The sequence below is a fragment of the Danio rerio genome, chromosome 5 (genome assembly GCF_049306965.1).
Source record: "Danio rerio strain Tuebingen ecotype United States chromosome 5, GRCz12tu, whole genome shotgun sequence".
NCBI lineage: Eukaryota > Metazoa > Chordata > Actinopteri > Cypriniformes > Danionidae > Danio > Danio rerio.
The window spans coordinates 60,305,001-60,328,884 of record NC_133180.1 but is presented as its reverse complement, the minus strand read 5'-3'; the positions used below and the strand labels follow the sequence as shown (position 1 = coordinate 60,328,884).

Below are 23,884 nucleotides of genomic sequence, written 5' to 3'. Positions count from 1 at the left end.
ATGATACACAGTTGGACCTCCTGATTAAGGCACGGCACAAAATGAAAGATGATTATTTGGTTAAGCTGTCAGCCACATAACATAGTGGGTGGTCCTTGACCATTCAAAGCAGCCAAATTTCTCAGAACTTCAGCCGTCAGTACTAGACTAAATCACAGAAGGTCCTAAAATGAGTGTTGCCGGCTGTCTTTTTCAGAAGGTAAACATTTTGGAAACATTTGACAATAGCTTGAGCTTGTAAAAGGGATCCCTTTAATTGCAGGGCAGAGAAAATATGATTTTGATACCTGTCGCTTTACTAACAGATAGAAACAAAGTTTGCATAGCTCACCATCAGTCATGATTATTCAGCTCCATTAATTATAAGAAGTGTTGATATGCATGTGCGGTAACTGCGCGAAGCACACATGCAAGAAGCTGACAATTAGCTGAACAAGGTTTAATATTTGTTTAATTAGTGACACTAAGCCTCCATTTGAAAACATAGTAGCATTTTACTAAAACATCTGTCATTTTTTTATTGCTTTTGATTTTGATTTATGTATAAAATGCACAGTTTTTTTAACTGCTTTGGTTCCATAATTGTTGTAAAAGCACTAAACAGTAGTAGAAGATTTATTTGAATATGGTTTGAGCTCTACAAAGTTTCTGAATAAGTATTGTGACACTCACTATCAACCAATTGCTATTTGCATAGTTAGTAGGCATTGTGACATCATCCATAACAACGAGGTAAACTCTGCCCTTATTCTTAGCTTAAAACTTCTCTTTACTCCTTATTTTGAAGTAAAAGTTTGAAAAAAAAAGGGTTGTCCCAGCAGCTTTCTGAGGTTTTAATTGAAAAAACAAACAAACAAACAAAAACTTTTATTAAACTTTTACTTTTATAATGATGACATTGTTGATCTTATCTAAATCTCTAGTGCAGTGCTTTTCAGACTGTGAGCCACAGCCCCCTGGTGTGCCACAGAGGTATTGCAAGGGGTTGGAGCCAGTGACGTCTTTTTTCACTGCAGTACTCTACCTAAATATTTTTTTCAAGTATACATGTATTATTTTTATATTATTTTTCACTACATTCCAATCTACAGTATATTATCATAATTTTTACTCCACTAACTTTCATAATTTTATTCCGAGTATAATTATTTAAAAACATGTACACATTTAGTTTTTACTTAATTTCACACAGTGTGCTTTAGTGTATGGCATGGGTTCCAAATCTTTTCAACCCGCGACTCCCAAAATAATAGTGTCAGTGACACACGACCCCCACATTCCTCGGAGGTTATAAATATATACAATAGATATACAATAGGCCTATATACATATGAGCATATTGATAACTCAAAGTGTAGCAATCTAACAAGCATGGGCTATAATTTATTTAGTCATTTATTATTTTGTTTAATATTAAATTCCCCTAATGGTACTGGTGGGCACAGTGTTTTCAGCACAAACCTATTCTTTGTTCTTTGTAATTTTGGAGACTGTTCAGTTGTGGTCTGTATTTGTTTTTAATGTATTTGTTTGCCATAATGGTGTCAAAGTTTAACCTGGTGCAACGTTCTGCAGCTGACACTATTACTGTGTTGTTAAACAAACGTAAACACACAATCTTATGAAAAAAAAAGGCTGATGGCTTTTTATTTGCATGTTGCTGCTTTTTATGTAACTGTTGACTACAGTTTTTATCTTCTGTGGGTTATGGATAAAATATGGTAATTATAGTAGTTTAATAAAATGTATTTACTGTTTGTTATTCACCTAGCAACGCCCTGTCATTGTCCCGCGATCCCCTCTTTGGGAACCACTGGTGTATTTTATGTTTTCACTTATTTACCTTCTTGAATTATTATTAATCATGAGTAGTCTTAATCAGGGATTTCATTTTCTGGTAATTTATTAATCAAATAAATAAAAATAAATGAAATAAATAAATGAAACTCTTGAGAGAGTTCTTTGTTTTTACCCATCATGAAGTCTTTCCTGTGTGCCTCCTGAGTAATGAGAAGCCTTTATAGGCCATCAATTAGGACTAAAGCAGCTGATATCAATTAGTACTGATAGGGAGCAGGGTTTTTCTCTCAATACTGACAGATCTCCTGACTTTCTATGCCATTTTGCACCTTGTTATCTTCATGTGTTCAATACTTATTCCCTGTGTCATTTCACTTTATTTATTATGACTCAACTTGTATACTTAAATGTTCTGATTTCTTTGTATGAATTCAATATTTGGCTTGATGGCTACATCTGGTAGGAATTTTGTGTGAGTAGCCCACTTAGAAATCCCCTTACTGATAAAAATGCTGATGTGTCAAATACTTATTTTCCCCGCTGTATATATAGCTGTTCACTGTACTTCACAAACTAGACATGCTTAAAAAATCTAAATTATAATTGATAGCAATTTAGTTTAAAGATTTTTATTTAGTGGCTACTGTATATTGAGATAATGGATTTTTATTTGTACGGTACATATAAAGCACTTATTCTGCATTTTTAACCCCACCATATACCCAAGTCTAACTACTCTCTTAACTATTAATAAGCAGCAAATTAATTTATTAAAGCAAAAGTCACAGTTGTTGGTTTAGTAATAGCATAATGTCAATAAAATATATAAAATTTAGCATTTGTACATTATATGAGGTAATATACAATTAATTGTTTCTAGCTATATCAGCAGTTCATTAGCTTTGTACAAGATGATTTGATTATTCAATTGAAGATGCTGTTTCACTTGTATTAATACATTTTCTGTTCTTGTAGCCTTTTAAAGACAAGGTCAGGAATACTAAGAGTGCTTAATCTAATCTCTGTGTTACAATGATGTCTATATGGACAGACTTTAAATTTTAGTGTTAAGTTGTGCTGCTTTTTATATTGTTTTTCAGTATGTACATAAATATACACATACAGCATGTTTTCAGATGTTACATTTGTGTCTTTTGCACAATTTCACATCATCATTCAGAGACCTAAACATTAACTAACACCATGATGCTTTTTTAAGTCAATGTAAACTGTAATATTTTACATTAGCTTGTGATGCATATTACTTGTTTTGCCATATGAATGCAATAATATAATTGATCTTTGTCTATTTTTTACTTTTAAATAGAGGTGAATTTAAGATACTTTTGGTTTTTATTAATATATATATATATTAAACTGGACATTATAGCAAAAATCTCTATTTGATCCCTATTTAATAACCATTAGAAACACAAATATTCAAGATATCTAGCTGGTGATTTTTATGTTTTATTTGAGTGTTAACATGGCATTGGTTAATATGTTTCCTCTATGGGTCCATTACATTTTAAACACAGCTTGAGAAGTGATTAGGACCATCGGCCTCTTCCTTCCCTCTTTATGTCATATAATCTTTACTCACTTCTCTGGTGTCTGTAAACAGATAATTTTGCAGAGACTTGGAGAGCCGCAGTCTTTCACAGCACACAGTGTGAATGCTGAGTGCTGCCACCTGTTCAGAATCATTACTGGTATTATTGAGTTATTACAAATTGCAAGTCATTGTATGGTCTGTGCCAGAGATGGATAAACTACGGAAAAAATTAACCCATTGAAAATATGCACCTCATCCTACATTTATTTTGCGAAATGTAAAATACCTTTTACCAGGTACATGTTGTTGCACATTTCAAATGACAAATCAACTAGAGGGCAGTGTACATTTTTGCAAATCTAAAATGTTTCACTTGGGGTACATTTGATTATCATTCAGAAACACGTCCTTCACCAAGTGAACCACTGACCTACTGTTAACACTTCGCTAAAGTTGTCCAAATAGAGACTAAAATATGAAGCAAATGTTTTGGATTACAAATTATGGACAGTAAGATTTTTAGTGGTATTTATTTTGTGTTGTGGAAAGAACTGCATGAAAATAATCCTTTGTTTCTCGATAATGTATCCCAGTTAATATAATTAGTGTAAAAAGCAAGAGAAGTTTTGCCGTCATACTGTTTGTTTTAGAAATCCATCAAACTAACAAAATCTCATAGCAGTTTTTAACTTTTTAAAATTATAGTGGCTAATTCATATGAATTAATATGATCTCATTCATACAATTTAGTACGATCCAGATATATAAAAATCACAAATGTGTAAAAATTCTCAAATAAATCTCTTAGAAAACAATGCACTAATGTAGTCATGAAATAGATCAAATTACATTTATAGTCCAAATTTAAGGCAAAATGTGCTTATTGCACAACCTGTGACTTCCAGATATTAGTGCAGGTTTGCACATAGACACATATCTGTCAGGTCAAATGACCCAGTCACCAGGGTCACCAAAACAATAATAAATAAATAAATAAAAACCCTGTGATGGATTCTAAATATAGAAACTGTCACCATCATCAAATATGGGGCTGTCACTGATCAACGAATAAGACGGGAAGGCATTTCATCAGACAACACTCACAACTGGGGTCAGCATACACTATATCAATGGAAAAATATATTAATTTAGCTTTCAAGTGATTTAGAATTATCTATTTTATGAAATTGACACTGCAGCTTTTGTAGTCCACACATTTAGTTGGGAATTAAGAAAAAAAAAAAGAAAAAAAAAAGCAACAACAGAAATTGGAGAACAGTAATGATTACAACTGAAACTTTATACTTCTATCACAGCCTATATTGACTCTAAAAATAATTATAATAAATTAATTATTTTTGTTTTTGTGCACACAAAAGCATTCTCATAGCTTGATAATGTTCAGATTGAACCACTGAAGACATATGGACTCTTTTCAAGCATGTGTATTTTCTGGATTTTGAATAAGTCGGGAACATTGAGGTCAATGGAGGATAAGGAAGCTCTCACCTATAGTATTTTAGCTTCACCTAAAATATCTTAATTTGTTCTAAAGATGATTGACGGTCTCAGGGTTTTAATTCAGTGAGTAATTAATAACATAATTTTACATTTCATAAAAAATATTATCAGAGATAATAAAGTTAATATGCACTTAATAGGTACAGAGGTCCGCCCTATTTCACTAATTAAGGTTGACTCACTTCAACATTTCTGACCTTGCAGTACAGCCTTTTGATTATGTTTTTGCTGATAACAGTTTTGGGGCTCTATTTTAATGATCTAGGCACAAAGTCTAGGGTAAAGTGCAGGACGCAAAAGCAATAAGGGCGTGTCCACTCCGCTTTTGCTATTTTAAGGACAAAAAATAGGCTCTGCGCCACGGCTTATTGTCTAACATGGTTGAGCTTTTTCTCTTAATGAGTTATGGTGCGTTTTGAGAATAAACCAATCAGAATCTCATCTCTAATTCTCTTTAAGATTCAGTTGCATCATGCCATGGTGCATATGGTGTTAACATGGTGGACTTCGTAAGTGGAAAAATTTAACGATTCACTAGCGAGAAAACAGTTAAACAGCGCATTTGCAGTGCGAGGATAAAGAATGAACCTCCTTCAATTGGCCTTTACTTTCACTGTTTCTTTCTCTCTTTCGAGATGTACACACTAGGGTTGGGCATCTAAGCTATAATGCCGATCCGATACGCATCTCGATACAAAGAATACGATCCGATATTTTAGCGATACATTTGTGACATTGCGATGCAACACGATACGATTCACACCCATATCACGATACAATGCGATAATTCAGCACTAACTAATTAGATCAAGTTTATGAGATGATGTAAGAAAGGATGCTGTGCCATTGAATGAGTTTGATTATTTATTAACCAAGTAAAACCAAGACTTTTTTTACAAACTGTTTTTTCTCTCAGAGCCAGAGTGTCAGTTTACAGTAGAGGGCCATTTTAGAACCTATAGCACATATTATTTAAGTATTTTCAAGATAAACAGAATGTATAAGTGCAATATATATTATAAATGTATATATTTGCACTCTTTCAACATAAAGGTTTAGCATTGCACAACAAGAATTGTGATTTAACTTTTCAACTATGAAAACTAGTTTTACAAAGATATATTGTGCCACTGAATATTCAAAACTTAAGGTCGTGAACTAGCAGTGTTATGCTGCTTTGAAACATCACTGTCACTGTAAACAACAGGCTAATAAAAATATAAATAAATAAAAATTAACAGGAGGTGTTTAAAACCTTCGTTCTCCGTGACGCTAGGCTGAATATCTTTGCAGATGAACAATGCAATAGCATTCGTTATTGGCGTAGAGCGAGCAGAACTGTTGCGCATGGAGAAAACTTTCAATGCTTTTCTCACCACTTTTGGAGCTGGTAGCTACAGTTGAAGCAGAGCAGGAAGCCGGGGATGCAGGAACACTGGAAGATGCTTCCACAACAACACCAAGGCGCCGCTTCAAGTGAGATATCAGATTAGTCGTACTGCCCGTGTATTTTACAGATGCGTGGCACATTTTGCAAATTGCATCTGTCCTGTCAAGTCGTCCATCCTTTTTGCAGAATCCATAATGTTGCCATACTTTAGATTTAAAACTCAGTGAGGAATAAAATGTTTGTTTTGCTTCTCGCGCTTTCTGAGGGCGCACCACTAGCTTCATCCGCATACCTGATACACTGAGTTGTAGTGTAAGTGTACACATTCGCAAGCCCGTTGCTAATGCATACTTTATGTAGGTCGATTAAATTATGCACCAAAAACAGGTTGACAACACTTGTTAATAAATAAAAAATACATTCTATATTAAAAAGTTTTTTAAAAAGTTGTATCTTGGAAAAACCGATGCATCTCGCAAAAACCGATGCATCTCGATTTATTTTTTTTTCTCGATTTTGAAAATTTCATTCATCCTCTGCTGCTCTACTGATGCACTCACATCGTGCACGCGCATGACCGCGTATCGATACATATTGGTTAATCTTCCCATCCCTAGTACGCACAGACATCCATTACCCTACATAATTAATTTAGTCTGTTAAGTGCAAAGATTTGTTTTTAAAACTATTTCTAAATTCAGTTCTAATTTTCAGTATAGTAAAAATAAATGAAGATCAATATTGGAGTGTGGTCAAAAAAAATTTGTTATATCCAAACACACGTCCTATGCCCCATATGGTCCAAAATCTGACAGGTGGACAAATCTAAGCTTGTTTTTAACAAAACAAATATAAATATGAATATAATAAATAATACTGCTAATAAAAATGACCTTATACAAAAGCAAGTTGTCATCAAGATGATGAAGGCAGTAGTTTTATTATTGATTTAGAAAGTAATAGATTTTGTAACATTTTAATCCGTAAATCCTTTTTCATTTGTAAAGATATTTTTGTATTGCTGTACATTCATCCTGCGTGTTTTAAGCAGTGTGTAAGGGAGGCACACAAATAATGCACTCTGTGCTGGACTTTATGCCCGCTTTTAGCTGGTCTATTGCATAGCCAACAATGCACCTTAACACACCTCTTTTTTAGACCGAAAACACCCTTAAAGGCCAAAAAGTGGCACAAATGGATTTGCTATTCAAACATCATGGAGAAAACGGAAAAATTAATATTGCGTTGGTCTGAAAATAGTTTATTATCTACAGTAATTAAGGAAATTAACACCAGTTGCCACGTTAATGCCAACAACAATTTCCAGCTAGTATATAATAGTAAAAGCATTAACAATTTCATATTTTCATTACAATTTCATTACTTTTTCAAGCTTGTCACACTAATACTCTCAGACACTCTCATCCTATTTTCATTGTTCACTACAACTTGTATTGATATGAAAAAACAGTTTAGTACTAGTGCAATATCTCTGACAATACCGACATCATTGTATCTATTTTGCACCAGTTATGCACTCATGGCTGTTGATATGATAGATCTTCAACGTGTCAAAACCTGTCAGAAATAAATTAAAAGAAAAAAAAAGTGTCAATGAATGTTACTGGGTTTTTGCACTTGTGATTTATAGCCTGTCTGTTGTGACGGCGGCACAGGCATTGTGTGATGAATGGGCTGTTATGGTTGTCTGTTTGTTTCTCAAGGAGAGTCAGTGCTATGGTCATATGATTGGACTGTATCAACATTGGGGAGGGAAGAGTGAATGGGTGGATGGATTTTTTATTTTTAATGAACAACAGCAATAATTTATATACACACACATACACAGTGGTGTGAAAAAGTGTTTGACTCCTTACTGGTTTCTTATTTTTTGCATGTTTGTCACACCTGAATGTTTCAGATCATCAAACATCAAAAAAAGATAACACATCTTGCAGTTTTTAAATGAAGGTTTTTATATTTAAAAAGCCCCTATTATATATTAAAAATGGTCAAATGAAGGTTTTGTGGGTCTACAACAACAGTCTGATAGGCCAAAAAACACTTCCATTGTCTTATAATATGCATTTCCTTTACCTAATTTTCCCAGACACTCCCATATGATTTGTTCAGCAATTAATTTGTTCACAAACCCCTCCTTAGAATGATACTAATCTGCGCTGATTGGTTCTATGACCCAGTCTGTGCTGATTGGTCGACTACGTTAAGCACAAGACAGAGAGTAAGAGAGTAATGGAAGAGAGTAATGCCCACCACGGCTTATCAACAGTTTTGAAGTAGAGTCAGAGTGTATGTGTGAGACTACCGTTTTTCCTTGGAGTCTCCTGTATTTCAGACCCCAGATCTCCCGCCACCCTCCCATTTTGTTATTTCTCCCGGAAAACTCGCGTAATTTCACCAACCACTTATTTAGCAAAAATATTATTATTATTACTATTATTATTAGTATTATTATTATTATTATTATTATTATTATTATTATGAAAAATAAACATCAACCACTGACTCTTCACAGCCTCATCTTTGGGAAAGGAAAATAGCACTAACTTTAGCACTACATTTCAGAGCACAGCATCTTCACGACATGATTTAACTGATTTTTGCACGGCTAGAGACTCGTTAATAAGACAATTCATTTAAAGCACTAGAAGTCAACTCTTTTATAGATGAATCAATAGTTTTAAACACTGCATACTTTCAGATTTAAGCCTTAGCTCAATTTTACACTTCACTTAGAGCTGTTACACACTACATGGAAGGTCATTTCAAAAAGCCATAATAGGGGCTCTTTATGGGAAAACAAAATCCAAAACTACATAGCGCTGTGTGAAAGTGTTTGTCCCTAAACCCTTTAAGTGGTTGGGCCACTCTTTGCATCAATGATTGCAATTAAGCATTTTAATAACTCGCAATAAGTCTGTTACAGCACTATGATGAATTTTGGCCACTAATTTGAACTTTAGGTTAAAAACTAGTTTCTTGCAAAAAAGGAAAATACTATATACTGCCATCATGGCAAAATCAAAACGAATTAGTTATTTTTTTTATTATAAAAAATAGTTACTGTTTTTAAAAAAAATGCAAGTAACTTTTTATTTTATTTAATATTAAAAATAAAATACAACTATTTAAAGTAAGACCTTTCAAGATGGCAGAATGGAAGGGAAAGTGTTACGGCAATTAATGAATGTAAATAGAGGGTAATAAGTGAAGTGTGACCTGTTAAATCCCAACAGACCAGTCTCTGCGGCCGCAGCTGATTGCTTCATTACCTCACACAAATGCGCACAATCATACAATCAGCCTTTACTCTTATAAAGTCAAAGCTATTTGGTATACAGCTATTTATTGCCTTTTCAGATAAATAAGTTTAGCTTAATCCAGTTTTTTGACATGAATAAGTTTGGCCTAATTTAACAGACCCGCAGCAGGTGTTTAACTAGGTTTTGTTTAACTAGGTCCTTATGCCCCACTTCCCGTCTTCTTGCTGCTCCTGCTTGGTCTTTGATGCAATGCACACTGTCATCTGCAATTGCATATTTCCATGAGTCTGCCAAATATGGGCAACTATTCACTTTTTCTCAAAAATACAGAGAATGTAGCCCAGTGTACTAATTGGTTTGGCCTTTACATCCCCATCCTCTTTGTTTTATAGTTACATATTAGTGACCCTGGATCACAAAACCAATCAAAAGTGACAGTTGTTTGAAATGAAACAAATGGTTTTTAGGTTGGACCATTTTCGACTGACATACAAATTTTTGAAAAATAAAATAAAAATCAATAAATTGTACGCATTATACACTCATCGGCCATTTTATTAAGTACACCTGTCCAACTTTCCATAAACGCAGTTTCTAACCAGCCAATGACATGGCAGCAAATCGATGCATTTAGGCACGTAGACATGGTCAAGATGATCTGCTGCAGTTTAAACCAAGCATCAGAATGTGAAAGAAAGCTGATTTAAGTAACTTTGAACGTGGCAAGGTTGTTGCTGCCAGATGGGCCGGTCTAAGTATTTTAGAAACTGCTGATCTACTGAGATTTTCATGCACAACCATCACTAGGATTTACTGACAATGGTCCAAAAATAGAATCCGAATTTGACATCAACAACATGAAATCATGGATCCATCCTGCCTTGTATCACTGGTTTAGGCTGGTGGTAGTGGTATAATGGTGTTGGACATATTTTCTTGGCACTCTTTTGGCCCATTAGTACCAATTGAGCATTGTGTAAACGCCACAGCCTACCTGAGTTTTGTTGCTGACAATATCCACCCCCTTTTGACCACAGTGTACCCATTGTCTTATGGCTACTTCAAGTAAGATAATGCACGCATAAAGCGCAAACCATCTCAGACAGGTTTCTTGAACATGACAATGAGTTCACTGTACTTAAATGGCTTCCAAAGTCACCATATCTCAATCCAATTTAGCAACTTTGGGATGTGGTAGAATGAGAGATTTGCATCATGGATGTGCAGCTGACTACTTTGCAGCAACTGTGTGATGCTATCATGTCAATATGGACCAACATTTCTGAGGAATATTTCCAGTACCTTGTTGAATCTATGCCACGATGGATTAAGGCAGTTCTGGAAAGAAAAGTGAGCCCAATCTGGTACTAGTAAGGTGTACCTAATAAAGTGGCCAGTGAGTGTATATGTTTGGTTACCTTGCAAGTACTATGCAACATAGGCTGGTATTGTGATCCATGGTCACGTTTTTTATATTGTATTGCATATGTGAGGTGTGCATGTAAATAACAGAGAGAGAGATGATTGTGCTTAATGCGAAATCCATGGATGCAGAAACCTCAGTATTGCACTCAATCACAGAAAGTACAAAGTACATGTATAAATCCATGTCCCTTCATGAGATTGCAAATTACCTGTAGTTAGTTTGTTTTTTGCTTCTGGAACAATGTGACTTGGTGTTATGGAAAACGGATTTTCAGGATTTATTTGTGATCCTCTTTTGTTAGCACCTTTTCAATTTATAATTCAAAGAAACATGATAAATGTATTCAGACAAGTTATTGCAAAGTCTGCTCTATTATTATATTGTAATGTATATCTTTACTTCCAGTTGCTATATATTATGTCATAAACAATACAACTGCCAGCATATTTGCCAGCCATTTCTGTTAGGGCTTTCAGTTTGCTGGAGCATATTGATGTTGCTAAGCAGAAGGACACATGCGGTTCTGGCTATGATGTCTTTTCTGGCTTTATGAGTTTCATTAGCAGGTCTTTAGCGGAACTCGGGTTAAATTGCTTGTTAAAGCTTGAGCTCATTATAGCAGCAGTCTCCAAGCACCTTTGTCCCCTGTGAAAGTCAGTGCCTGTTACTGTCTAGCACAATATTCTCCATGTATCATAATCACAAGATTCTGTTTGTTATGAACAGATGTGTCCTATTTAGGTGTTGAGCACTTTTTTATTAATCCTGAATGATGATTTTCTTTGCAAGACTCATCACTATGATAGGTAGTTTATATGGTGATGTGCAGTCACTAGGGTGTTCTTGGTGACAAGACATTACTTTGTGGTGTCTAATATGCAGTGTGGTTTTATTTTAGCTAAGGTGTTTAGAATTGTTTAACTAGTGCCATTTATGTAACCCTAAAGTAAATGGTACTGTTTCTATGTACATAAATATGTATGTATGTATGTATGTATGTATTTATTTATGTATTTATTTATTTATTTATTTATTTTAGTCTAGTTTTCAATTTTAATTTCATTCATTCATCCATTTCGTTCATTTTTAACCGTTTTTCCGCGGCCGGGTCACAGAGGCAGCAGTCGTAGGAGAGAAACCCAGACTTCCCTCTCCTCAGACACTTCCTCCAGCTCCTCAGGGGGGATCCCGTGGTGTTCCCAGGCCAGCCAAGAGACATACTCCCTCCAGCATGTCCTGGGATTTCCCCGAGGTCTCCTCCTGGTGGGGCATGCCTGGAACACCTCCCTAGGTAGGTGTCCAGGAGGTTTTCAAAACAGATGCCTTAGCTACCTCAGCTGACTTCTCTCGATATGGAGGAGCAGCGGCTCTACTCCGAACTCCCAATCCTATCTATAAGGGTACGCCCTGCCTCCCTGCGAAGGAAACTAATTTTGGCCACTTTTATCCAAGATCTTGTCCTTTCGGACACAAAGCTCATGACAATAGGTGAGAGTAGGAACGTAGATTGACTGGTACATCGAGAGCTTTGCCTTTTGTCTCAGCTCCTTTACCTAAACGGACCGGTACATTGACTGCATAACTGCTGCTGCTGCACCAGACCACCTGTCAATCTCATGTTCCATCCTTCCCTCACTCATGAACAAAACCCTCAGGGCTAATATTCCTCAGGGCTTGGTTGAGTGACAAGTTGAGTGTGTGACAATTTGATCTTTTTTATTATTTCTATTTAGCTTTGTTTTTGTTTTAAAAAGTATTTCAATGTACTTTGACAGCATTTATAGTTGCCATGTGTGTTCAGCTAATTTGTTTTGTTAATTTTTCATCGTCATGTCATGTTTTTCATATTGACAATTAATTAATATTTAATTTACATTCAGTTAAGTTTTAACATAAATTTGTGTTCATTTTAAATAGTTTTAGGTTTAGTAAAAATGGAACTGGAATATTAATATTATTTCAGTTTAAGCGCTGTGTTTTATTGCAAAGCATAGCTTGCACAAACACGGGCACTCAACACATGTGCTCTTGTAAGGTTCATGCTTGCAGTGTTTGTGCTTTTTCTCTTCAGAAGTTATGATCGATAACAATGTTTTTAAGCTCAATCAAAGAGTTACTGATACATTTTAATTTCCACTCTCATGCACTTCAGATGCGATTTGATTTGTTGTCTTCAGTAGTATGTTGCTGTTATGTTCTGTTTTCTCTGTTTCTGTGAAACAGCAACTCAGATCAGTGTTGACACTATGTGCACAAACTAAGTAGGGCAAAAAGGATTTAAAGTGGGGCCTTGGAATATTTATGTAGCACAAATATATTTGTGGAGAAAGCACACACAAAAAAAAAAACATAGAATATCAAGCAAAGATCATTTTCCATAAATATTTTATTGGTGCATTGCTAAGTTGATGCATTGCTAACTCAATTTGGACAACTTGTATGGAAATTTATTTTAGATTTTCAAATAGATGTATCTCGATTAAAAAAAATCTTACAAACCATACATCAATGGAAAGCTCACATTCTGCTTTATTCCCATGCATAAATCTTAGTTTCCAAGAAAAGATACTTCTAACTGGTTTTGAGATCCAGGGACACATATGGGATCTGCATATACTAATGGTTATAATAATCTGATGATTTGCGTATAGAAAGTGCACACTGCTCTGATAGCGAAATTAATCTTAAGTGCTCTGTGTAAGCTCTCCGGTCGGCTACAAACATTTACCGCAGAAGTACATATTGTAGTATGTAATAGGTTTTACTCCAACCCACACATTAAAACTACTTCCAATTCCTCGTATATAGCTCCATCCCTGCCTTCAGTTGTGTCCGTGTAGAATGCAAGTTATTGTACAAATCATTAACCCATACTGTGTTACTGACATTTGCCTTAGCAAACACTCATTAAGTGCCTTTATGGCTTGTCTTTGTTTTCTCTTTGAACACTTGGTCTTTTAAAACATCCCTGGCTCATTTTATAGAAGGTTTGCAGTTGTGCTGCAGTTTACCGGGAGGGAAAACAAACAAACAAGTTGAATGATGGTCAGCCCTGCTGCAGATAGGAAGTGCTGCATGTAGACTCCTCTGACTGCTTTGCTGACGTAAGGGCCCTTCCTCAGTGGAGGAGGGGCGTGCGGCTCTGTTTAGTGGTGCTGCGTGAGCGACAGGGGAGGGGGAAAAGATTGTCGTCCAGCCTTCCTGCCCTCCACAGGCAGTTGATGATCACATCTGACAGCTCAGGGTGGAAGTTGAACGGCTCAGAGCACCAGGTCCCCTATATTTACTCCTCCCCTGCAAGCAGCTCTCAGCCGGTCTCTCCACACCAGAGCCTGGCTTTGGCTCTTTGTCAGCGCATGGGGGTGCAGACAGGCGAACGGCATGAATATATCATGTACACAATAGACTGAACGAGTGCTGTGACCATGAAAGCCCAGCGGGAGAGGCTGAGGATTCCAGGGTTGACATTGGAGTGAGTATTTTCTCTTCTTTCTCACATCTTCTGGGGCTGGAATGACAGCAGACTGTTTATCTGCAGTATGTCTGTCGTTGTAGTAATGACGGCAAATCTAAGCTGGGCAGTGCAGCATTACCACAGTAGCAGCGTCTAAAGCATGTGTTGAAGGGTAAATATAGGTTTTCTGGCTTGTAGAAATCTCTTTGTGGCAGTGTCGCATGTGATTTTGACAGAACAGACTGGTGTCTGGATAAAGGATGATGATGTTAGATCAATACAGGATCATCTTCTAGCCCCGATTTGACAGACTTGAGCCAGAAGGACTTGCGCAGCAGCTGGGCGACCTGCCGTTGTGTTTAGCCAAGCTGACATGTTCCCGTGGCGCATTTATAGCTTTTGATCACAGCCGCTTATTTGATCAAGTCTCTACAGAAGGCCTGTTTGTTGTCGACCTGTTAGGAGGTCAGAGAAGCCATCATGCTGTAGTGTTTGATGAAACGGTTAATATCTTGTCGCATTGGATTGGCCACTTATGTTTTGATAAGATGAGACGCCTTTGTTTATGTTGCCAGAGGTCGCAGATGATGCATGTTTTTAGCTGCGATCAGGTGGTGCATCATGGCTGCTGTTGCTAAGGATACAAATACATGCGTGTCTCCTGGACATGTCAGCTCAGCAGTTTTGAATGCACCTTTGTAGCACTTAGAAGATGCGTTATGTTTGTAGATTAACAGTGATCGTTTTCATGTTTACCATTGTTAAATCAAATGTGCGCAAGCATAAAAAATCAACAAGTAGACAATCTGAAACCATTCCATGTGTCGAGATGGAATGAAAGGAAATGTAATGTTGTTGCAACCCCTTCACGACGCATTGTTTTACTTTTAGTGGTCATGCATGACGCTGCTCTGTGGTTAATGCATGCCAGCTCATGTATGCCTCTGCATACATGTACAAACATAAGATCCAAACTTTACAAGCTACATCTTAAGAGAGACTGTGTTTGTCCATTATGAACATTTACAAAACTCAATTTGACTTCCAGCCTCACTCCACGAAGCTTGAGCCCAACTCCCACAAGCCCTTGCAGCCCATGCAGCCCGCTGCACGCGTTTCATTTTTGGAGGTAAGCGCGTGCTTCTTTTACATAGCCATTTTGTTTTGAGGCTTAACGTGTTCAAGGCTCTGTGTTCTGCCACTGAAAATGAAAGCATGGAGTTCAGTGATGGAAATGGCACAGGGTCTCCATTCATTGATCTCTTTTGAGTTTGATTATTTTTTTACATTCAAAGCCTTTTGAATGGGATTTTAATTTGTAAAACTGTGGGGAATAGCGCCATTTCTTATGCTTATATAACGTTCTTAGAGTCACCCCCTTCCCCCAGCCTTTTGGTAAGTCTCTGATTCGCCCTCTTTTATGTGATAAATAGGATTTGCTTTGGCCATTGAAGGTTTTTGGTGGAAGGAGCTCTGCACCATTTCTAGGGAAAACCAGGTCATTTCAGAAGTTGAAAATGAGAATCTGTGGCAGTGATTATTTTTTTGCTACGAATACAAAGGCTGCATGCGCTCCATATTTGAAAGAAAGCAAGAATTTTTGAATGGTAATAATAATTGGTTTCGCAGGCTTGACAACACAATTAATTAATCACTTGGAAGAAAAAGTGTGGTTTGAATAAAAGGAGTTTCCACAAAACATTTTGTTGAAAGGATAATAATATTACTATTTAAAAGCTTTTTTTGTGCTTTATGAACATGCAGTTTCATAAAGATATAGATAGTGAGTGCTCACATTATCAGAGACATCTTTACAAAATGGTCACAGGAGATTCATTTGGGATGCATGCTGTTACCTACACTACATCTTTCAGATTTAGATTTTGAAATTTGATCAGTAAGGGCAGATTTTAAATCAAATTGTAAACAGAACAATCCCATTAATCTATACCCATTTCTAGAACAAATTTGACAGCTATCGCATGTTGTTGATTCTTCCTATCTTAACTTTTGCGCTCTTTTGTTTCAAACATTGCTGCACATTGTGGCCTGCTCTAGAATTCTCCTTTCAAAGCCATAATGATGAAGCCAGAACTGTGAACAGCACAGTCATTCTGTCTTTGTTTGTTATCATGTAGGCCTTTTGGGCTTGGTGATGAAATGGGTCATTGAGCTGTTTGAACTATTTTCATTAGTCGCTGTTTATGCACACTGGTCTGATAACAGTAAATGGTGGAACTGTTTAGATAAAGAGGTCATAACAACATTAAAGAATATATTTATATGCATGGTTTCTGGAAAATGGTGCTGCTTTGGTTGAAGCTTTGATTATTATTTAAGGTTAATAATAATCTAATTCTGAGACCCGAGAGCACAAAATCTGTTCCTTGCTGAGTGACTGACTCTCACAGAGCTGTACAAAATTCTTAAGATGTCCATATAATTACAATGCTTTTTTATTCACAAAGCTCTATACACCCCTCACCCCTCACATGTTTTTTATTACTTTTTTGTGAAGTTTCATTATGCTTTCAGTTATAAAATACCAAGTATTGTAGGCTACTGGGAGCTTTAATTCCATAAGAATGATAAACATTATGATTATTTGCCTCTTTATGGTGAATTTGAAAGCTACACAGGTAATTTACAGTGCTAAGCATATATTAGTACCCCCCTCACAAATCTATCTTTCAAATTCATATTTTTAATAGAAAGCTATACAATATTCTATATGTGCATATCCATAAAATTAGTCAGTACTGAAGTCAAATCTGGAGCTTATCTAACAAAATAACTTAAGGTGACGGTTCAAAAACTTGTACACACAAATTTATATGTTTTAGAAAAATATTAAATAAAAATTTGACAAAGAGGAAAAATTAAGAGAAGCAAAAAATTTAAAAATTTAGTTGAAATTTTGTAGCTTGTAATTTTTTTTTGCAATATTTTGTTTGAATTTAATTTTATTATCTTTCAATTTCTAAGTATTTTTTGTGACTAAAATATTATTTGTAAACATTTATCTGTTTAATAAAACAGTTTTTTATTTAAATGCACCAAAATACATTGCCTTCACTGAGAAATGGAAAAAAATATAAATTTTTAAAATGGGTCTTCTCAATTATGCTGAGCACTCTATAATACAACATTTACAGTTAAATCAAGTTTTAAATATATTACTACTACTACTACTATTTATAATACTACTACTACTACTACTACTACTACCACTACTACTACTACTACTACTACTACTACTACTAATAATAATAATAATAATAATAATAATAATAATAATAATTGTATAGGTGATTGTTTAAAAAAAACAACTCTGTTTATCATATACTGAAATGTGACAGTGTTTTTTTTTGTACTACATTGTTTAAAGATTAATGGAAACATCAAAAATATATCATTAATTTTCCTTTTTTTTATAACAAGGTTGGTATTCTTTTCAGTTTTGTTTGCTATAGTTAATATTGGTAAGTGCTTATAATCATTACAATCTATTGAGAGTGTATGTTCTAGTGAATTTTTCTTTTCAAGTCCTCAAAGTCCTCACACATTCACTGCTCACATGCTGCAAACTGTGCTGATGGCAAAATGATGCCATGCAGACTGTGAAGCAGAGTGAAACACAGGCAAGGGAGTAGGGCTTCACTCTTAATCGAAGGAGATTTTCATGCGCATTTTAGCAGTAAAAAAAAGCTCTGTACAATAATTAACAGTAAATGATCAGAACCTGCTTTCAGATGGAGCAAAGTTTACTACAGAGAACCATAGTTCAATTATTACAGAATATTTAAATCAATGATCCTGAAATCAAAGATTATCATTCTGTATTTTGGCAGCTGTTTGAATTAATTTTCAGTGAACTTTGGCTCTGTTATGCAGCCTATCTAACAGAATGTGGAAAACCCCATCTTTAAAGTCACCTCAACTTGAGTCAGGTGTTTGAAACTCTGTTAGATGGTATTGTTGTCTTGTGTTTATTAGATGCAATTAATCAATAAAACATAAATCTTGTGGTTTCTGCATGAGAATGCCCTCTTCGGAAGAGATTTACTGTAGATCACAGATCTGTGTTTATCTGACACGATGTGCATGAGAATCACGTCTGTTGCTGAATTTGATGTGAACATACTATAAGTTAACTAACTTTAGACTTATTGATTCAGATCACTGATATTGTTTTTGGTTTGTTTTATACAAAGGAATATCCTTAAAGCAGTGCAAATTGTATAAACGTGCACATCAAAGACTGACTAATAAAGGAGACTTGTAATGTTTCCAGAGTGTTACATTTTGTTGGTGGCTAGAAAGAGATAAGAAATCATGAGACAGAGGTTATAGGGTTATTGAGCTCAACTTTTCTCACTTCCAGCTTGACTAGAATCTTTATGATTGTCTATATCTGAAGAATTGATCAGTTGTCTGTGTACCTGGCTCTATGAGTTCTCTTAATCCTGTCGCAACTAGTCTCCTTTGCCTCACACCTTATAGTAGCTTCCCCTCTGCATTCAACGACTAATTGTTGAGACTGAGTGGCCCCATTCCACCTCTCCAACTTCATCTGTCATATGTCAGGGTGGTTGGGCCTCTCCATGGCCCTGCCTGCCAAAAGAGCAGATTGAAGAACAGAACAGGAGGAGATCAAAGGTGCTGGAGTGGAAGAGGGAGGCTGGTTTTCTTCATATGGCAGGCTTAGTGAAGAAAAAAAGGGAAGCGGGGACAAGAGGCTTGGCCACAGGGTGCAGGACTCACACATGGTTACGGTTGAAAAGTTGTGATGTCCATTTCAAATGTCTCGATGGGTTCTGGAGTGAGGCCAGACAGGGAGAGCCGTGATTGCATTGACTGCGTCGTCTGCTGATGATGCATTGCTGCTCTGACTCACGTCCTCCCTCCCCCTTCCTCTCCCCTCCCTGTCTCAGGATGTGGTACGGTAGGTGCCTGCTACATGATATGGAGCTCACTTGAGTCTCAATGAATCTACGGGATAGCAGCAAAGCATTCCGACTTTCTCAACAAAACAAAAAGTCATCCTGCTGGAAGCGGTCATTTACCTCTGTCCCAGAGGCACCCTGTATTCAAGCAGGAGTGGATATGACCTGAATAGAAAGCAGCTCAGAGGAGCTTTCACACTATTTGAATTAGGACACTTCAAAAGGACATACCGTCCCCCGTGACAGCCTGTGTATGCTGCAGCGAGCAGCAGATGAGCATGGACGAACCTCTGTAGTGACAGAGCGTTGCACTGGGAGGACTTCCCAGGACTCTTGCACAGGGTGCCTACTTCTCTTGGAAGCCAGGCATTTCTCCACACTTTCTTTTCCAAGACATCTCAGAGCACTTTGGAGGCATGACTTTGGGACAATGTCTGACTCCAGCATATGGACTTTACTCTCCAACTTTTCTATGCCTCACTTTATCAACGGAGCGAGACTACGGCGCTCTAAAAGGTGAGCTGAGATTGATTGCTTGTCTTCATGTTTAATGGGTTATTTTTTTTTAAGGTGGTAAAATTTTGTAAAGTATTATGACAGGTGTGGTCACATCAAGAACATTATGGTGATACAGGTGATGTGTTTCTATTGTGATAGATTTCCATTGTGAATGCTGAACTGGAGCACCTCTTGATTGTAATCAGGGCGTTATTGTTCAGTCCATGCAGCAGGCACAAAAGACGTTTATATACTGGTGTTATTACCATGCGTTTGACTAAATATGCATTCTGATTGTGAGGGAAATGGCTTGTTCTGTAAATCCTCTTGAAAAGAGCTAGCTGCGTCTGTGTTGTTTGTCAGATTCTGTTGGATACGCTGCCTTTGAAGGAAATGCTGAAGTTGTGCTGTATCCTTTTCACCTCTCATGTGACAAGACCAAGCCTTTATCAAAAGGCCAACCAGCCTTAGATATGTCTGCTATCAAGCAACCATGTGCATGTATGCTTGTCCTTTTCCATCTTGCACACAATTTAATCCTGGGAATGACCCATTTTACCATTTATGATACAGATGATCCGATTAGTATCCTTGGGCTTAGTAAATCAGACTGATTCTGTCATTTTAGGTTTGAAATTATTTATGGTGAATATGCAAGGAAAATATGATATGCAGCTGCTTTCTTAATAGTGCTTTGCTTATTGGTTTGTACTGGGTGGAGGACTCAATGAGCTATCTATATACAATAAGTATGACTTTGACAAGTTTATGATGTGATCTTCCTTTAAATAATCTTGTTATATTTTGAGTTAGGTGCTCAGATTTGAGTTCTTCAAATCAAACTTTTAGAGCACAGTTTTAATAGTTAACCTTCGTTCAAGTCTTTTGAAATTTTATAGTCAGTAAAAAAGTTTAAGTCATTAAAATACTCCATTAATTAAATTCTGTTTAACACTATTTTATTTGTCACATACACTGTACAGTCATTCACACTACACCGTACAGTGAATAGACACACACCCATATTTCATGTGGTCTTCTGATAGATGTAATGGTTTTTATACAGTACAAACTGTCTATTTTATCCTAATACCCCTTAACCCAACCACCACAGGCAACAATCTTCCTTTTTAAATTTTGCTATTACTATACCTGTGGGGACATTTGGAATACAAGTTACACACGCACACACGCGCACACACGCACACACACACACACACACACACACACACACACACACACACACACACACACACACACACACACACACACACACACACACACACACACACACTTTAAAGAAACAGCTTCAAAATGAGCTGGAAGCCGGATTAGTGACGTAAGCAACATGCCTGTCAAGTGGCCTACGGTGACTGATACTTTATGATTCAGTGGTTATGTAGCTTACAATTATTTTCTGTGTGGGTTTTGTCCAGATGTAGCATAGAGTTATATTTTCATCATAGCCGCAATAAGAAGTGAGCCGAGCATTGTCTGTTCCTAATCTGCCGGTGTGTAGCAACTGTATAAATAGCAAAACCTGATCCTCTTTAACCGAGAGCTCATGAACCAGATATTCTACTAAATAATGGTACATATTTAAAGGGGTCATATCATTCTCATATTCTTGCTTTTAACGGTGTGATATACTTTTTATGCCACTTATCTCAACAAACTTCCAAACATTATACTGTAGTATGCTTACACATTCAAAGTCTAACCATCTGAAAATGGTTATCGAACCAATTTGAAACTGCATTGGTGTATGAAGCTTTAAATGACATAAGAGAAATTAAATTAAAGGGAAAATTGTAACAAAAATAGTGTGCAAATGTAGTAAATTGCCCCATTGAAGTACTTTAAAAATGATCGCTTTATTCTTTGCCATTATGCTTGTATTTTCCTTTTAGAGTCATCTGCTTCTCTACCTGCATTCAGTAAAATGACATAATTGTTTTTCTTGCATATGCAGACAAATGTCATATTATTCAGTGCTTTGTAGAAATAATGCTAAATGTTTTATGAATCATATTCTTATGCACTAGTAGTACAAAAAGGTCTCGCTCAACTACTCAAGACTGTTGCCTAGTTCATGCTAGATCACTAAAAGCTGGAAAGTGTTCCTTGTTTTACTGAAATCACACACACTTTCAGTCTGTGCGGTGACCTAAACTCTGAGAAAAATGCTCAACTGCCTTAACCTTCACGCCCATAATAAGCTGTGACAACTACTTATTTTTCATGGCCTTTTCTCTCATGCGCTTTTTCAACTTGAAAATAATAAAGCAAGTATCACAGAGAAATTTTGCAAAAAATCTCTATTAGAAAGAAATGTAAATGATGTAGAAATGTAGAATTTCTTAAATGCCTTGATGAATGTCATAAATTCTATATCAGTTGCTTGAAACAGACACTTTGCTGAGGTGATGATCACAAGGGCTTTGCAATGTCATCTGTGATTTCTGCCAGTCTGCCAGGCTGCCATTCAGACACCAACTTTGGGATCAATAGCTAGAGAAGAGGCCACAGTCACATGTTCATTTGCCCTCTAGGATTTCACTCTGTCCTCCATTATTGTGCTGCTAAATCTTCTCTGTTACAGTACCATTTTCCATAGACTCAGAAAAAGTAATTCAGGGGACCTATTACCAACATTTTTATTTCTTTAACTGCAGATGTTTTGGTTTATGCCTGAATAATACTAAAATAAATGGTAAAATAATGCATAATTTACAGAAAATAGAGATTCTATGCTTTTAAATGGTACTATATATGCTGCAGTAATATTCTTACATAGGTTTCTGTTTTAATAACCAACTCAATGCTAGGCTGTCTTTTGTTCTTAAACCTTTTTAAAAGTGTGTAACTCAGGCTCTGTGTGCTGCAGTTTGATACTAGAAGATGACAGCAGATGCTGGGAAAGAAATCATTTTGACTCTGTCATATGGTAATCAAGAGTTATTATTACTAAATTATTGTAATTAGGGCTGCACGATATTGGAAACATTTTAAATTGCATTTTTTTTTCTCTACGATATATATTGCAATATAATTTCACCCCATGATGACTTAAATAGCTCTATTTGCAAAGTCATTACTTGGGATGATTTTGCATGGGAGTGAAATATAAATACATGTTTATGTAATTTGTAATGTACATATATAATAAACAGACTACAGTCATAAATTAACACAATGGAGTAAATATTAGCGTTAAATAAACCGTAATATTTAGGTACAGAAATGGAATATTTAAAAGTAAAATAGCACTCTACCATATAAACCATATAAATAATTAATCTTTATTAAACGTCTTTGTCCACTACTAAAATACTTTAAACTCTCTTTAAATGCTCACATAGTCACAGGCCTTAAAAACACATGCAGATGATAAACTTTTACTCCATTATGGCTCAATTCTGCAGTGTGTAAACAAATTTTGTGTTTTGACCTGTGGTTTCTGGTCATCTATAATCCTAATCGATGCTCAAATTATATTTTTTGCAGCCCTATTTGAAATGCCCATTTTTAGGGGAGCTTTTTGGGGATGTTATGCAAATTTAATCGTAAGTAAGTTTCTTGCAGTAATAAATGTCAATGTGATGTCTACAAAAAATTGAGATTTTTATATTTAACATTTTATTTATTTGTTTATTTGTTTACTTGTTTATTTGTTTGTTTAAACCCAAACATTTTCACTTGAGTGCAGCATTTTAGCACAACTCGCTCTGCATTGTTAATGTACAGTAATTACAATTCATGTTAGCTTTTGATTGTATACAATTGAAATGAAAGGGATTTGAATTCAAATTGTGGCGTTTTGTACTAATCCTGGGTTGTACAAACCTGTTCCTGGCAGCCCGCAGAGTTCAGTGGCTACTTTATTTCAACACACTTGAACAAGCTAATAAAGGTCTTTAGACTCACTAGAACATTTCTATGCAATTGTGTCGGAGCTGTTCGGAGGTTAAATATGTGCAATGTTTGCCCTGCAGGAGCTTGATTGTACT

General features: G+C 36.0%; 1 protein-coding gene across 28 annotated transcripts in view; it reads left to right on the top strand.

The window, feature by feature from the left end:
• mast4 (microtubule associated serine/threonine kinase family member 4) overlaps positions 1-23,884 on the top strand; it is a 175,906-nt gene that overhangs the window by 99,513 nt on the left and 52,509 nt on the right. For 7 of the 28 annotated variants that reach the window (XM_073951461.1, XM_073951460.1, XM_073951459.1 and 4 more), the window contains one exon: positions 15,479-15,559. The exons of 13 other annotated variants lie outside the window; for them this stretch is intronic. In XM_073951461.1, coding sequence (XP_073807562.1) covers positions 15,479-15,559 — 81 coding nt within the window. Of the gene's footprint in view, positions 1-14,192; positions 14,449-15,478; positions 15,560-19,264; positions 19,893-23,884 lie in introns of those variants that run through there. 8 more of the 28 variants (XM_073951472.1, XM_073951471.1, XM_073951470.1 and 5 more) reach the window with 5 other exon arrangements.